Genomic DNA, 18076 nt, shown 5'->3' on the forward strand with positions numbered 1-18076 from the left:
TGAGACTCATGTGATTTTATCACATGGATCATTCCATTTACCCAATCTTGAGTAGCAAACAACCATTGACCATAGGTTCTTATCAATCACTTCCTTTCCAAGTATTTGACACATTCATTCAATACCTCCAACTCATATCTTGCAAGCCGTGCCTCATGCCATATCTCCTCTATCCTTTGAGCACTAAGATAAATAAAGAGTAAAATAAAATGATCAACAAATGTTTCTAAATTGTTGCCTTGTTTGATTGTGTTGTTGTTGAATTGTGTGTTTATGTTGTGTTATATTTTATCTTATAGTTTGTACGGAGAGGCACATATTTTGTTTGAGAGAAGTGAACGCACTTCGACTACCAAAAAGGCAAGTGACATTCAAATCCTATCTATTTTAATTATGCATTAGTGTTTTTCAACTAGTATGCATGGTAGGATTTTTGATTTCAAAACTAAAGTATTATGCTATGCTTAGCAAACCCTAGTAGTGTATAGCTACTCCTGAACCCATTGCTAGGATGCCTTACTTTTGCTAGCAACATCAAATGCCAAGTGCTGTTTCATTGTTGAATGGGAAAGTTTGAAAATTTAAAATTTAACAACCTTAATGAAACACCTGGGTGGATTTGGTATTGCTTGGTGGATGATTGTTGAGTGGCTACTCAGGGCCACATGACTCCTGTCTAGTACTTGTCATGTGGTTGTCTTCGCCTGAGAGTGCACTTGTGGTTGGCCACCCAGGAATAAAGAGATTATTATGTCGTCCATGTTTTAGATAGCTTCCAGTGCAGCCTTATGGTATTATGGGCTCTGCCGGAATTAAGTAGGTTGCGAGGTCCAACTTGTTTGCTAGACATGCGGATGTGGCGATGGCCAGTGGAAACGGGTCTAGCTACTATGGTTGAAACCTTCTTCTGAAAGATCTTGTCTCACTCTTCTCTTGGGAAGGGTGGGTCGTAAGGTGAAAGTGCACAACCTCTCGAGAGTTAAACCTAAGATCTTAGCCGTGTCCTCGGTTATGGACATTTTGAGCTTCTAGGCAGGGAATGTACGGAAGAATCTCATCATTGTTTTCTGAATGTATTTAAAATTGTGTATCAACCTTCGAAAAACTCATGGGAGATGTAACCATGTGATTATTCTAAAACCCATGGAGGATTTAACCATGGTGTGGTTTATAATGTCATTTAAGGATTTCAAAATGTTTTGTTTTAAAAAAATATAGGATAAAATTGGCTTTATGCAAATAAGCCTACTCCACTAGCCAAATATCATGTAGATAGACATGCCATAATTGCCACCAAATAAGTGTCATTTGCTAGTACATCATTGTACTGACCTCCATTCGTGGGGCTGCATATTCAAACGTGCAGGTTCGTCTGAAGATGATTACTAGATAGGATCTCGAGTCTACATTCCAACATGTCTGCCTGTGGCACATGAAGATGATGAAGGCTCATTGATGATTTACTATCCGCTGTGTTTGTTCTGAACATTTTATTTAAGCTAGTCCATGTGACTATGCAATTTGTAAGGTTTTACTTTACCCTAATAATGTGTGTGCTATCAGTGATCCCGTGAATAACACTATACACAGGTATCTTGCCTTTATTAAAAGCTAGAGTGCTACAGTCATGGGCGACAACAGCGCGACGTACCTACTGCTGCCGAGCAGGATCATCACGTCCTACAAGTCAATCATGCCGCATGGCATCGCTGCAGAGGTGCTCCACGGTCCAAACCATTATCGGCGAGGCCTCCAATGGTCGGGCCATCATCTGCGGCAGTATCTCCATTGACCTCAGATGCGCACACGGGATCACCAGTCAGGCGCCGTCATCATCGTCGCCTAGTGGGCGTGGTCGCTCCACTCCACAACATCACTGGAGCACCCACCCCCATGATACGTCTCCAACGTATCTATAATTTCTTATATTCCATGCTAGCTTTATGATAATACTTACATGTTTTATCCATACTTTATATCATTTTGATGCATTTTTTGGAACTAACTTATTAATAAGATGCCGAAGCGCCAGTTCCTGTTTTCTGCTGTTTTTTTGTTTCAGAAATTCTACACAGGAAATATTCTCGGAATTGGACGAAACAAAAGCCCAAGGCCTTATTTTCCACGGATTGTTCCAGAACACCGAAGGAGAGACGGAGAGGGGCCACGAGATGGCCACCCCACCTGGCGGCGCGGCCAAGAGGGGGGGCGCGCCCAGCTATGGGGTGGGCCCCTCGGGACCCCTCCGACGCCGCCCTTTCGCTTATATAATCCTCCAGATACGAAAACCCTAAAACAATCGGTCTTCCGCCACGAAAAGTTACGTAGCCGCCGCCATCGCGAAGACAAGTTTCGGGGGACAGAAGTCTCTGTTCCGGCACGCCGCCGGGACGGGGAATTGCCCCCGGAGTCATCTCCATCGACACCACAGCCATCTTCATCGCCGTTGCTGTCTCCCATGATGAGGAGGGAGTAGTTCTCCCCCGAGGCTGAGGGCTCTACCGGTAGCTATGTGCTTCATCTCTCTCTCCCATGTACTTCAATACAATGATCTCATGAGCTGCCTTACATGATTGAGATCCATATGATGAGCTTTGTAATCTAGATGTCGTTATGCTATTCAAGTGGATTTTACTTATGTGATCTCCGGAGACTCCTTGTCCCACGTGTGTAAAGGTGACAGTGTGTGCACCGTGTGGGTCTCTTAGGCTATATTTCACAGAATACTTGTTCACTGAGTTATGATTTGAGTTGGATGTCTCTATGAAATTGTGGTGTGTTAGTACCTCCTATGAATGCTCAAAGTGACAGCGTGGGGTGTTTATTAGTACTTGGAAATGCATCTTTAAGGTTTGCTTTTGCAGCCCTACACGGTGAATTAGTGTTCGTTATCCAGCCAGAGAGTAGTTAAGAATAGCATAGTGAAGTGCTTATATTTATATTCCTTTATGATATCATTGTTGAGAGTAACCACTAGTGAAAGTATGATCCCTAGGCCTTGTTTCTAAGCATTGAAACACCGTTTCCAACAAGTTCTGCTACATGTTTACTTGCTACCATATTTATTTCAGATTGTTATTAGCACTCCTATTCATCCATATTACTTGTATTTCACTATCTCTTCGCCGAACTAGTGCACCTATACATCTGACAAGTGTATTAGGTGTGTTGGGGACACAAGAGACTTCTTGTATCTTAATTGCAGGGTTGCTTGAGAGGGATATCTTTGACCTCTACCTCCCTGAGTTCGATAAACCTTGGGTGATTCACTTAAGGGAAACTTGCTGCTGTTCTACAAACCTCTGCTCTTGGAGGCCCAACACTGTCTACAGGAATAGAAGCGTGCGTAGACATCAAGCTATTTTCTGGCGCCGTTGCCGGGGAGGTAAGGTAAAAGGTATTCACATCCTCCGACTACTAAGCTATTTCCTAGCACTGTTGCCGGTGTGTGAGTGCTCGAAGCTATTTTCTTTAGATCCTGCAATTATATCTTTTTGTTTCTTGTTTTTATTTTTCACTAGTTAGGCTTAATGGAAAACAACAAAAAAATTAGAGATCTTTATGAAATTTATATTGAATTAGGACATGAGGTGTTTGAAGAGAAAATTAAAAAACCTATGGAACTTTATATGCATGCTAATGGCAATGTTATTAGTATGAATGCTTTGAACACCATTGTTGTCAATGCTATGGAAAATTCTAAGCTTGGGAAAGCTGGTTTTGATGAGCATGATATTTTTAGTCCCCCAAGCATGGAGGAGAAAATTTACTTTGATGATACTTTACCTCCTATATATGATGATTACAATGATGACTATCATATTTTCAGTCCACCTACTATTGAGGAGAAAATTAATTATGATTACAATATGCCTCCTATATATGATGATTATGGGGATGAGAATAATAATGATAGCTATTTTATTGAATTTGCTCCCACTACAATTAATAGTAATGACTATGCTTATGTGGAGAGTAATAATTTTATGCATGTAGCTCATGATAAGAATGTTTCATGTGATAGTTATATTGTTGAGTTTGTTCATGATGCTACTGAAAATCTTTATGAGAGAGGACAATATGGTTGTAGGGATTTTCATGTTACTAAAACACCTCTCTTTTTGCTGAAAATCTTGAAGTTGCGTTTGTCTTGTTTTCCTATGCTATTTGCATTATGCTTACATAACTTGTTTATTTACAAGATTCCTTTTCATAGGAAATGGGTTAGACTTAAAAGTGTTTCTTATTTGCTTTTGATGCTCTCTTTTGCTTCAACTCTTATTTCTTGCGAGAGCATCATTAAAATTACTGAGCCCATCTTAATGGCTATAAAGAAAGCACTTCTTGGGAGATAACCCATATTTTTATTTTACTACTGTTTTGTTGTGTCTTGGAAGTTGTTACTACTAAAGCAACCTCTCCTTATCTTTATTTAATTGCATTGTTGTGCCAAGTAAAGTCTTTGATAGAGAGTTGATACTAGATTTGGATTTCTGCGCAGAAATAGATTTTTAGCTGTCACGAATTTGAGCTGTTCTCTCTGTAGGAGAATCTAAAAATTCTGTAAAAATTCATGAGTAATCATCAGATATGTACGCAACTTTCATTCAATTTGAGCTTCTTCATCTGAGCATGTTAAGTGCCTCGAAAAAATTCGTCTTTACGGACTATTCTGTTTTGACAGATTCTGCCTTTTATTTCACATTGCCTCCTTTACTGTGTTTGAGTGGATTTCTTTGCTCCATTAAATTTCAGTAACCTTGGGTAATGTCCAGAAGTGTTGGGAATGATTGTGTCCTTGCTGAACATGTGAATTTTTGATTATGCATTAACCCTCTAATGAGATTGTTTTGAGTTTGGTGTGAAGAAGTTTTCAAGGATCAAGAGAGGAGGATGATATAATATGATCAAGAAGAGTGAAGAGCCTAAGCTTGGGGATGCCCCCGTGGGTCACCCAAGAATATTTCAAGAAGACTCAAGCATCTAAGCTTGGGGATGCCCAAGACATCCCCTTCTTCATCAACAACTTATCAGGTCACCTCTAGTGAAACTATATTTTTATTCGGTCACATCTTATGTGCTTTACTTGGAGCGTCTGTGTGCTTTTATTTTCGTTTTGTTATCTTAGTTCTCTGAATAAATTGGATCATATCATGCTTGTGTGGGAGAGAGACACGCTCCGCTTTTTCATTTGAACATTTGTGTTCTTCGTTTTACTTTTAATGTTCATGGCAAAAGTTGAAAGCTGCTGCATTTATTGCTATTTGGTTGGAAACAGAAAATGCTTCATGTGGTAGTTGGTATATTGTCTTGAATAATTTGATACTTAGCAATTGTTTTGAGCTCTCAAGTAGATCATGTTTAAGCTCTTGCATCATGTAGTTTAAACCTATTAGTGGAGAACTACCGTAGAGCTTGTTGAAATTTGGTTTGCATGATTGGTCTCTCTAAGGTCTAGATATTTTCTGGTAAAAGTGTTTGAGCAACAAGGAAGACAGTGTAGAATCTTATAATGCTTGCAATATGTTCTTATGTAAGTTTTGCTGTACCAGTTCATACTTGTGTTTGCTTCAAACAACCTTGCTAGCCAAAGCCTTCTACTGAGAGGGAATGCTTCTCGTGCATCCAAAACCTTGAGCCAAAACTTATGTCATTTGTGTCCACCATAACTACCTACTATGTGGTATTTTTCTGCCATTCCAAAGTAAATTGCTTGCGTGCTACCTTTAAAAAAATTCACTCCTTGTATTTGCAATACATAGCTCATGGGAAAGTAGCCTAAAAACTATTGTGGTAATGAATATGTCGCTTATGTATCTTATTTCTTATAAGTTGCTTGTTGAGCGATAACCATGTTTCTGGGGACGCCATCAACTGTTACACCTTTGTTGAATATCATGTGAGTTGCTATGCATGTTCGTCTTGTCTGAAGTAAGGGAGATTTGCCATGAGTTGAATGGTTTGAGTATGCATATTGTTAGAGAAAAACTTTGGGCCGCCAACCAAAGCCATGTATCATGGTGGAAGTTTCAGCTTGGACATTAATCCTCAAATCTCTTATGAGAATATTATCTGTTGTTGAATGCTTAAAGCATAAAAGAGGAGTCCATTATCAGTTTTCTATGTTGTCCCAGTATGGATGTTCTCAAGTTGAGATCTATCAAAATTGAGAGATCAAATGCGATCTATCTCCTTGGACCTTTGTACAGGTGGCATAGAGGTACCCCTTTGTGACACTTGGTTGAAACATATGTAATGCAATGATAATCCATGGAAATCCGAGCTAATTAGGACAAGGTGCGAGCACTATTGGTATTCGATGCATGAGGCTTGCAACTTATAGGATGTTTTATGCATAACACATATGAATTATTACTACCGTTGACAAAATTATTTCCATGTTTTCAAAATAAAAGCTCTAGCACATGAGTAATCCCTGCTTCCCTCTGCGAAGGGCCTTTCTTTTACTTTATGTTGAGTCAGTTTACCTACTTCTTTCCATCTTAGAAGCAAACACTTGTGTCAACTGTGTGCATTGATTCTTACATACTTGCTTATTTGCACTCATCATATTACTTTGCGTTGACAATTATCCATGAGATATGCATGTTGAAGTTGAAAGCAACTGCTGAAACTTATATCTTCCCTTGTGTTGTTTCAAAACCTTCTATTAAGAATTTATTGCTTTATGAGTTAACTCTTATGCAAAACTTATTGATGCTTGTCTTGAAAGTACTATTCATGAAAAGTCTTTGCTATATGATTTAGTTGTTTAGTCATTATCTTTACCATTGCTTTGAATCACTTCATTCATCTCATATGCTTTACAATAGTATTGATCAAGATTATGATAGTAGCATGTCACTTCAGAAATTATCCTTGTTATCGTTTACCTACTCGGGGGCGAGTAGGAACTAAGCTTGGGGATGCTTGATACGTCTCCAACGTATCTATAATTTCTTATATTCCATGCTAGTTTTATGACAATACTTACATGTTTTATCCATACTTTATATCATTTTGATGCATTTTCTGGAACTAACTTATTAACAAGATGCCGAAGCGCCAGTTCCTGTTTTCTGCTGTTTTTTTGTTTCAGAAATTCTACACAGGAAATATTCTCGGAATTGGACGAAACAAAAGCCCAAGGCCTTATTTTCCACGGATTGTTCCAGAACACCGAAGGAGAGACGGAGAGGGGCCACGAGATGGCCACCCCACCTGGCGGCGCGGCCAAGAGGGGGGGCGCGCCCAGCTATGGGGTGGGCCCCTCGGGACCCCTCAGACGCCGCCCTTTCGCTTATATAATCCTCCAGATGCGAAAACCCTAAAACAATCGGTCTTCCGCCACGAAAAGTTACGTAGCCGCCGCCATCGCGAAGATAAGTTTCGAGGGACAGAAGTCTCTGTTCCGGCACGCCGCCGGGACGGGGAATTGCCCCCGGAGTCATCTCCATCGACACCACAGCCATCTTCATCGCCGTTGCTGTCTCCCATGATGAGGAGGGAGTAGTTCTCCCCCGAGGCTGAGGGCTCTACCGGTAGCTATGTGGTCCATCTCTCTCTCCCATGTACTTCAATACAATGATCTCATGAGCCGCCTTACATGATTGAGATCCATATGATGAGCTTTGTAATCTAGATGTCGTTATGCTATTCAAGTGGATTTTACTTATGTGATCTCCGGAGACTCCTTGTCCCACGTGTGTAAAGGTGACAGTGTGTGCACCGTGTGGATCTCTTAGGCTATATTTCACAGAATACTTGTTCACTGAGTTATGATTTGAGTTGGATGTCTCTATGAAATTGTGGTGTGTTAGTACCTCCTATGAATGCTCAAAGTGACAGCGTGGGGTGTTTATTAGTACTTGGGAATGCATCTTTAAGGTTTGCTTTTGCAGCCCTACACGGTGAATTAGTGTTCGTTATCCAGCCAGAGAGTAGTTCAGAATAGCATAGTGAAGTGCTTATATTTATATTCCTTTATGATATCATTGTTGAGAGTAACCACTAGTGAAAGTATGATCCCTAGGCCTTGTTTCTAAGCATTGAAACACCGTTTCCAACAAGTTCTGCTACATGTTTACTTGCTACCATATTTATTTCAGATTGTTATTAGCACTCCTATTCATCCATATTACTTGTATTTCACTATCTCTTCGCCGAACTAGTGCACCTATACATCTGACAAGTGTATTAGGTGTGTTGGGGACACAAGAGACTTCTTGTATCTTAATTGCAGGGTTGCTTGAGAGGGATATCTTTGACCTCTACCTCCCTGAGTTCGATAAACCTTGGGTGATTCACTTAAGGGAAACTTGCTGCTGTTCTACAAACCTCTGCTCTTGGAGGCCCAACACTGTCTACAGGAATAGAAGCGTGCGTAGACATCACCCCACGGCTCCATCAAGGTTGGAGCTCTTGATGGTCGAGCCGCCGGGGGGCAAGGTGCGTGGTGACGCTGCGCCTGGAGGCGCTGGCGTCCGAGCTCACGTTCACAAACTCTGTGTAATCCTCTTCTTCTGCAGCATTGTCAGCTATCGCCGGCGCGCTAAAATAATGCTGTGTCAGTGGTTAATATCGCCGGCATACCACAATTTTTGTGCGCCAACGGTACTAATATATCGCCGGCATATCGCCTTGTTGATTCGTCAGGGATAAGGACGGGTCAGGTTATAATCACACCCCTGTGTACCCCAGCGAACTAAAATTCTAGTCCGCATGTGGTAGATATGTATTGCCGGCGAGCAAAAATCATGGTTCGCATGCGGTATTCCTGCGGTCCTGCTCTGTAAATGACTTGCACACCGACAGGACAAATTAAAGGATGAACCACGGTCTGGACATCACGTGGCAGTGCCACCAGCTACCAATCCAACGGCCATCTCCTCACCCCACCTAACAATGCAATGGCTAATGTCTCACAGTGCTGCTCCATGATGTGATCGGTCGAAACCCAAAAATAAAACAATTTGCAGCAGGCAGAGCAGATAGGATTCCTCTATCGTTCCTCTTTCACTTTCTCCCTCTCTCGTTATGCTTGTACCCTCACACCACTGCTCGAACGCCGATGGCCCCTTCTGCTTCCTTTCTAGCGCGCGCTCCCTGCGCCGTCCTGCACGGGCTTCACCGCCGCATACACGTTGGGCCGCCTCCGGGATCTCCTCCGCACCGCCGCGCTGCGCGGGGTCGCTGGGGTGCCCACTTCCCTCGGGACGGAGGCGCATGCGGCGCACGTTGCGATCCCGGTGCTCGCGTTGGCGAACGCCGCGGAGGTCCACCTCTCCATCGACGGCGCCGACAAGGTCAACCCGGACCTCAACCTCGTCAAGGGCCGCGGTGGCTCGCTCCTCCGCGAGAAGATGATCAAGGGCGACGGAGGCCGCTTCGTTGTCGACGAGTCCAAGCTCGTACCCTGCCTCGCCTGCACGGGCGCTGTGCCCGTCGAATTTGTCCCCTTCCTGCAAGTCGGGACACCCCGCGCCACAGGATCTTCATCGCCGTCTAGGATGGCCACGGCGGTGAGCTCCGACGCGGCAAGGGCAGTGACACGAAGCTCCGGCCAACGGTGAAGGAACACTCGTGACTCTTGATTGCTTTTTTATTTTCTTCTTAGGGTGTTCTTTGTAAATTTCCTTACGAGTTGTAAATGCTCTGTTAAAAGTAATCATCACATGGACTGCCTGCAGTTTGCAGCCATGTGCAGAGATGCAGGCGCTGGACAAGCTATTTTTTTTGTTTCCAAAATAATATAGCGCCAGCGAACCTAATTTGATGCACCGGTAGTATGCTCATATATCGCAGGCAAACCAACTGGTGCGCCGGCACTAAACAGGTACCACCGGCCTGTAACCACTGGCGTGCGTTAGTGCACTGGCTATAACGAAAATTGGTGCGCCAACAATAGGTGTTTCCTAGTAGTGACTTATGTTGTGGCCCGTGGGGCTATAGGACTAGAACTTCCATACGAGGGGAATTCAGCATCCTCACCCCAGCTACCGATCTGGATGGTGACGAGAACTACGACTACAAGCACCTAACGACATGGCACCGGTGGTACATCAGCTGGACGGTGAAGAGGACGGCGACTACAAGCACCTAGCGGTGGAGCTGTGCCGGATTTACAACCACGCTTGTAAAGAATTCACCGTCATCAACACCTAAATCCTGCTAATACCCTACTGTTGTTTGACACAATGCATTGCAGTGATTCGAGGGGCTATGTTGTACGTGTGCATCGCCCCATCGGGGCTGCGAAACTCAAGACTGTAATAGTTGCTCCTAGAGCTAACATGGGAAAAGGGCAGCCCAAACTGTTGACATAGGCTGCTCCTGATGATGACGCATGCACATGTCACACACATTATTTTTACACATATATTGGTCATGGGAAAAAAATATATGTGAATCCACTTGGTCTTGCTTTTTTTTCTTTGAGAATATCCACCTGTTCCTGTTGTCTCCTTGCTTGGACATGCCATACCTGAAACGTCTTAGTAACTATGTTCATATGTTATTTTGTGTTTTAAAGTAATCTATGTTTTGTTGTTCCACAACAACGCGTGGGCATGGTGCTAGTTTGTTATAAACACGACAAATAAATAACGAAGAACGAAAAAGGAAATCGCATCAGAGACGGAAGATTTAATGTGGAAAACCCATCCAACAAAGAGGGGGAAAACCCACTGGCGCCAGGAGCAAATATTTTACTATATCGGGAAGTGTTTACAAAAGTCGTGGGTTATCTTATATTCTGATAAACCCTAGCTAGCGACTTACAAGATGTATATATAGACGGTAGCATTGATCCGTACTACGGCCCAAGCCTCTGCTTCGGCCCAATACTCTGGCGACAGGCCTCGCTCCGCTCATCAGAAGTTAGCCTCCCTTTAATATAAATTTGGATCACAACCTAACACTATTAATTTGTTTGCTTAGGTTCATGCTGCCAACCATGTAGACTATGTGCATGCCTGCATCGCCGTCCCTGAAATTGAAAGGAAATTCTCTCTTGCGATATCAAGTTAAGTTCACGCACTATTGAAGATTTTAAGAAATTCTTGCCCACGAAATACCTACGTGTTTAGTATTTAATTTATACACGGGTAATGGTATACTGCGCTTCCTCTGATCCAAATAACTTATCCAGATTTAGATGAAGGAGTGGTACTGTTTATGCCATGAAAACGTGACCAGTTATCGCTTATTGGGATCCGTCTAATCTAAAAACCATCCCATGACTCTAAAACAGTTTTGGTGTGGCTCACGAAAACGGCCAGAAAACAACGGGCTCCCATGATGTCCCAAAAAATAATTTGCCAGGATCCACGGGACCAAGAAATACTACTACAGCCACAAGTTGGTGTGTTGTAGGCTTAGCCCATGAAATAGATTGATCATGACCAATAAGTACTATACTAAATGGCAACTAACTTCATTTTTCTCATAATTTTGGATTTAGTTTTTGCATGTCTATCCTGCTGACACGTGTATTTACATGTTCTGTTATTGTTCCATGTACAGCTCTGGGGTGTCTTGCAATTTCTATATGTTCTAATACGGCCTGGTTGTCACGTGCCTGGTGTGTGTAGCCTATTCATTTTTCTGTTCGGCTGTTCTTTTTGTCGGATGGTGGGTCCCAACCATATGCTACAGCGGTGCGGTCACGCCGCTTTGACTAAATTTTAGCCTTTTGCAAGCAAGCACGTACGCGTGGCCTTTCTCGAATTGTCCTTTCCTAGATTCTCTCCCCACCCGCACAAAAGAAGCGGCAGCGGTGGGAGGCGCATCCTCGGCTCTGCGGCGTCCGTCGCGATTACTTCTGCACGGGGAGCGGCAGCTACAACGGCGGGCGGCGTGTCCGGACTCCACGGCAAGTGGCGGCGGCGGACGGATCTAGGTCGGCAAGGAGGAGTGGCGCAGGGTTGACTACCATGGCGGAGTGGACAAGATGCCCATGTGCTCACGGCTGCTCCATGTGCGAGCTCCATGATGGCCAATTCCCCTCCACCGAGCAGAGCTGCCCTGACCACTCCTAGGTCCGACCGACCTCCTTTTTTCTCCATCCCCTGCTCGCCGCGAATTCACCCGCCGACTGCGCCGATTCTCCCAACAAGCAGCGATGTTCAGCCGGCTTGCCGTACTAGCTCCTCGCGGCGGCGCGCCGGCTGCAGCACGCCGCCGACCCGGCCCTGTAGCTCGACGAGGCCGACATCATATGGGGCGAGGAAGCGCGGTGGCATCCTCCTAGGTCGACATGTGCGGGCACGCTCGGTCCGCTTCCGAAGCCTCTCAAACGCGCCCCGCGGCGCCGCTGGAGGCCGTCGATGGTGGCGGCTTGGCGGGCCGGCCGCGATGCCCCTGAACATCCCGGACTGGTCCGAGATCCTCGGCACGGAGTACTACTGGGGAAACGCTGGTGCAGGGCAGTGGCCGTCGGACAGCCACAGGGACGCGTACCTAGAGCACGGCGAAGGCGGGTGGGTGCTGCTGCACGAGCAGCTCATGTGCCGAGAGCGCGCCCCGATGTCCTTATCCGTGCACGAGGGTGCTGCCACGCTCAAGGTCAACGACTCAGCGGCAGGCGGACAGCGCTGGAGCTTGAGCATGCGACGCGAGGGCCGGCCGGCCGGGCCAGCGCAGCGTTGCGAGCAGAGCGGCAGGCGGCCAGCGCGAGCGCGCGCCGGCCGGCCGGAGCAGCAGGCGACCGCGAGGTCAGGTCACTTCAGCTTTTACTAGATCATGATAGCGCGCGTTGCGGCGCCCGTCTATTTTAATGATATTTTGATAGTCATCTATGTGAGATCATATCATATATTTATGTCATAGCTTATGACCTGCATCACAATTGAGGATTTTAACTACAAATTAATTAGTGTAGGACAGACAACTATATTTTCCAACCTTGTACATTACAAATTATACTTTATGCATCAACTTTGATTATTACTTGTGCCCAATTTGAGCCCAGTACAAACACATACATAGTACAATTTGTCGTATTTGAGAATTATGGCGAACATACAAAATAAGTACCTAAATTACACTTGTTAAAAAATTGAGATCATGTGATCCTTTGCTCCAAGTATTGGAGTATGAGAGATAAACAAAAGGATGCAACAAGCACACAGTAACTATGTCTTCTATATGCTGCCCTTCCAGTTCCGCAACACTACTTCAAGTTGTTCAAGTGTATATCGGGTTTCCCATCTAGAAATCAAAGTTCCCACAACAAATCAAAGAGAAATTGTACAATTCAAATCTTCACCAGAATGACTAACAAAACATGCACATCGAGTCAGTTAAATGCCACAGGTTTACTGCTAGATCTAACAAAAAATGCTTAGCTAGGCAAAACTAAGCCAAAAAATGGTAAATAGCATAAACAAGCTTCACCAAAAAGCTATTACAAAAAAACCTACTCATATTTAAAATATTATCTATGGGATTTTTGGCATGATAATGAAAGCAAACCATATACAAACCATATAGAATATGTTCAGGACATCTAATTGGAATATGTTTGGAATATTTAAACTGAAGGGTCCCTTGAAGTTTCAGAGAATATGAGTGGTATTGTCTACCTTGAAGGTACCATCATACTTCTTAATTGATGGAATATATTCATTGGTGAATGAATGATGTATGACACTTCCTTGTATGTTCATATTGAGTTCAGAAGCTATTTCCCAAAGCAAGAAGGTGAAAGCCCTTATAAGGAGTTCAGGAAATAACTACACAGGATAGCTGAGTAAATATTGGTATGAAAGTGTTGTGATAAATAACATGTCATGCATTTTAGTCAAGGCAAAAGATCAGACACATGATGTGCACAGATTTTGCAAACCGCCAAAAACTTCAGCATGTGAAACTGTTACACGACAAACCAGGAACAAAAAATGCAAGGAACAATAGACCAATAAATTTGTAATATGATTGATTTTCGAGAGAGTGCGTACCTTTTGTACATTTAGGGAAGATGCAAGACAAATTAAACTGTGTACTTCTCACCCATAACTGCAGACACCACAAAATGGCAGGCACGAGCATTACACAGCCCAACACAAAAACCAGATCAAACTTCTGGAAATAAAGAGACATATACCTTGCAGGCTCGCAGTAAGTAAAAAAGACACAAACTGATGGATAACAACGAACCTCGAATATTTGGATAGCTAAGTTAAGCACTGTATAAATATCTCAATACAATTAAAATTCTGACAGGTGATATTCATTATCTCAATAAGAAAGATAGTTAATATTAAAATTAACTACACTCTGTGATACCAAACTGTTCAAAACAACAATGGGAGTAGAAAATTTCTTACATATTTCTACATCATTTCTATTTACCTGCAGTAGTCTCAGCATTCCAGCAAAAAAAAGTCATGTAATAGAAATTTCTTGTATCTCCTTCCAATAAACGAAATTGTTCTCTCACCCCTTTTCTGGTGAGCTACCTGTCTAACCAAAAAAAAAGATATCAAAACAGGTCCACTGACGAACATAGAACATACTGATTTTCAATTGTAAATATAGCATTTAATAATAAACTTGCACCAAAATTTCAGACGATTCAACTCATAGGAGGAAAATGAGTAACTTAAATTCTTCTTTATGCATGATCAGCAATGCACACCATGGCACTATGGCATCTAAATATACGGTGTCAACCCAGATGTTGGGCAGGCTAGAATTTCAAGCAAAAAACAAGAACTAAAGGCAAGCACAAATCTCCAAGAACAGCCAAGAAAAAAATGTAAGAACAATATGGTGATCAATCTAATCCTGAAAATATGACGACATATGTGCCCTAGCAAACAGAGGCAACACATGTAATATAACGACTAAAGGTATCAGCCAACTATCTTTTAAATGTGTACAAACTGTAAACAACTGTCCCATTGACCCATTGCATACACGCTTAATTACTTGCAACTCTTCTTTGATAGCCTTCTCTTTCCCTAGACTGAGTTGCCCAATTTCACACACGACCTAGATCACCAAAGGAACCAACATGAACACCCAACATAAAATGGCAAAAGGTAGTACCATGAGTTCAGACACTTGAATGTACGGCGTCGAAAAGATCAAGGCAAGACAAATGTTAGCACGAACAGCGTTTACACACAAATGATTTTATTTTCTAAATTTAAAAGCAAAGTAGGGCAGAGAGCCGCTGATACTGCCAAGAACAGGCAAGATTCTAGATCCACCAACATTTCAACAATATTGCAGAACTTTGTACACTGGTCAAAGCTTGAAGCACTCAGAGATTAAGTGAATAAGTATTTACCTTCTCGACATCATATTCTTACTAACCTGTAGCATGAAAGAAATACTCCAAGTTCAATGCAATAGTAATGTCAGATGCTATAATTCAGTCAAAATTTACATTAATTAGCTTCCCAATGAATAAGAATAAATACGAACGAATTTCTAAACCAGCCGTTGAAACAACAGTTTTACATCTAATCATTTAGATTGATTGCATAACATGTATTTTCCAGAGGTTGTACATAAGTCAAAATACAGCCGTTCTGCATACAAACATTGTCCAACTAAAAATGTGGATCGGTTTCAACTGTACAACATTAGAAGTATTGTGCAATCTGTATGCAACCTCCCACCATGGTCTGTATATTAGCACTGATGTAGTTGTAGTTGTCTCCAGGATGCCTAAACAAGAGATAAATTCCAATCATTACTCAGTGCACAATTATAACCCAGGAGCAGTCCTAGCCAAATGAGTAGATGAAAATCCATTTAAATGGATAACATGCTGAACGCTGAAAAAATGATAAAGCTTCGACATTCTTGTAAAGAAAGTATGACACAACATATGCAAGAAAATCAACCGGATCGAGAAGCATGGACCTCGAAGTAGTCGCAGATCACATGGACATTTTCCCAGTATTCTTCGAGCAGAGGTGCGCGTGCTAAGTTGGGTTTGCTCGAGAACGCTTTGTCATTATTTCTACAGAGGCATATCCTGTGATATATGCACGGATACACTGAGAACGGAAGCTAGGTTGTTCACATAGAAGGATGTACTTAGATGGAGATGTTTGATTAATTTTTCGAAAGTATGTATTAGCAGACAGTATTAAGCTAGTTTAAAGGAGAAGTAAGGAACAAATAATCTCAAAAGAATATGTCAGCAAATGTACTTGTCCAACAACCATTGTGAAATAATAATAAATAATGGTCACACTGGTGAGATGAGTCCGGGAATAATAATCTGGAAAATAGGATGATGACAATCCCTGGAAGAAGAAAGCAAGCACGAATATGTTGGTTAGGTGCGTAATTTTCGCTATAGTGTAAGCAGATATGAAGAACATGCAATCAGGAAACCAGAAAATCCAACCTAAGCAAGCAGCATCTCGGATGAGTAATGGGACGTCGAATGTGAGATGGGTGTTGTGAGGAAAGATCGTTGGCTGTGTCCACATATTTATACTTGAAAGAGAAGGGAGAACTGACAGTAACGCTCAGATTAATGGTTCCAAATTACCAACGCCATGAATCAATCATTACAGCGTTACCAGCGTCATGAATCCATGATTACGGCGGCATGATGTACAATTAATCCGTGTAGAAGGAGAACCGGTTTTCCGATCCGGATGGGCTTGGTGCCGTTTTTGCGATTCCGTTGATCGGAGCCCACTGGACGGCCTGAAGCGGGAGGCAACCTTCGCCGGCGGCGAGGCCGGACAAATAAAATATTTGGTCAACGCTAATCTACAAATCCAGGTTAAATTAAACCAAAAAATCGTTTAATCTACGTCTGAAGTTACAGCGCAAGATCGTGAATTTCGTACGTACCGTCGTTCTTCATCTGCTCCGGTAGCACGCGTCACAGACGGAGGAAGAACGTAGGCGCAGGTGGAGGACGATTTGGGGGACGGAGGAGAAGAGGAGTACAGGCGCAGGGGGAAGAGTTTTTTTTTCTGCCTCAACCGGTATGTTCGAAGCCCAAATGCATAGGCCCATAAACCGTTTCGGGGCCCAAGTTTTGTGCTGGTACCTAACTAAATTTTGGGAGTAGCAGCCCTAGAACGAAAATGGGCCGCTACGACGACAGGGAGGCCTTTTTAACGGGGGAAAGCCCGTCCTGGTCGCTCAGGACGGTCTGGTCCGTCAGATTGGCCGATCGGACGGCCATGAAACTCTAATCGCTGTGGAGAGGCCATACTAGTTCCATTGTACTGTTAACTAATTCATCTTAATTCCTTCAAATTTCAGCCGTATTTGGTCACATTATCAATCTAGCAGATTGGCGGTAGCTGATTAGCACTACAGCTTTAGGGGAGTATAGAGACTAACTACTAGCACTAGCTGGAGTAGATCTAATTTTCTATATTTCATCACTGCTACATTGCAAGTTTCTCTAATTGACTAATTTCTTGAATCTCCTCTTGCTTTTCTTGTTATCTAGAGGACCATGTAAGCTGAAGTCCTGAGATTTCCACCACATACTTGGGATTACTTTCTACAGATTGGTCTACAAGTTATTGGAGGAAAATTGGAGCGATGGAAAATATTTTTCCTCTCCCCTACAGATGTACCAATAGGTATGCTTATTTGCAATCTTTTAAGAAATATGCTTATTTACTTTTAATTATTTGGCAGTAAGTAATATACAGATCTTTTTTTTGGTGAATATATTACTGAGGCCTTCTGCTAAAAATCATCAATCTCAAAAAGAATCTGTAAGCTCTTGGTGTTGTTAGAGTCATATGTAGTATTAGTTTCTAGGGTATTTAGCTCATGAATTGAACGTATGATGGTTCTATGCGATTTAGGTCTATGTATTATCTATGCACTACTTGGGCAAATTATCTTTCTGCTATTTTTATTTGCTCTTAGTGATCCCGTGTTGAGCTTACTTTGTTGAGTTTAAGAAAATTCAGCTAAAAAATGCTCTATTTCTGGCAGCTTAACAGAATGCTAATCCTCAAATTTCTCTTTAATTTATTATGTTATTTCCTGTCTTTGTACAATTGCATGGTCAGTCGCGCAAACGGAATGGGAGGGGGGAATCAGTGTCCTGCGCTTGAACAACTTGAACAAC

The 18076-nt window shown here is 42.7% G+C and overlaps 1 protein-coding gene and 1 long non-coding RNA gene across 5 annotated transcripts; one reads left to right on the forward strand and one right to left on the reverse strand.

Annotated features, from left to right (window-relative positions):
* Nucleotides 1-1627: 1627 nt before the first annotated feature.
* On the forward strand, nucleotides 1628-9700 carry LOC127339036 (probable ribose-5-phosphate isomerase 1). The gene is made up of 2 exons (XM_051364940.2): nucleotides 1628-1717; nucleotides 9096-9700. Exons 1-2 carry the CDS (start codon nucleotides 1628-1630, stop codon nucleotides 9570-9572), a joined length of 567 nt encoding a protein of 188 aa, XP_051220900.1. The 3' UTR covers nucleotides 9573-9700.
* Nucleotides 9701-12892: 3192 nt separating this feature from the next.
* Nucleotides 12893-16821, reverse strand: LOC127340663 (uncharacterized). Of its 4 annotated transcripts, none has more exons than XR_007874704.2 (4): nucleotides 16370-16821; nucleotides 15877-16265; nucleotides 14353-15678; nucleotides 12893-14016 (listed from the first exon to the last, which is right to left on the reverse strand). It is a non-coding gene; the product is annotated as an uncharacterized lncRNA (long non-coding RNA). The 4 variants fall into 4 exon arrangements; XR_007874702.2 differs by having other exon boundaries at nucleotides 12893-13209; nucleotides 13959-15678; XR_011754772.1 differs by having other exon boundaries at nucleotides 12893-13733; nucleotides 13959-15678.
* Nucleotides 16822-18076: the final 1255 nt, after the last annotated feature.

The sequence above is a fragment of the Lolium perenne genome, chromosome 3 (assembly GCF_019359855.2).
Source record: "Lolium perenne isolate Kyuss_39 chromosome 3, Kyuss_2.0, whole genome shotgun sequence".
NCBI classification, from domain to species: domain Eukaryota; kingdom Viridiplantae; phylum Streptophyta; class Magnoliopsida; order Poales; family Poaceae; genus Lolium; species Lolium perenne.

What these genes read in the sequence shown, in the direction of transcription:
- LOC127339036 (XM_051364940.2), top strand. Translation starts at nt 1,628, where the DNA reads ATGGGCGACAACAGCGCGACGTACCTACTGCTGCCGAGCAGGATCATC. An exon ending in CGCATGGCATCGCTGCAGAG is followed by an intron (nt 1,718 to 9,095) that starts GTGCTCCACGGT and finishes CTTCCTTTCTAG; the next exon opens with CGCGCGCTCCCTGCGCCGTC.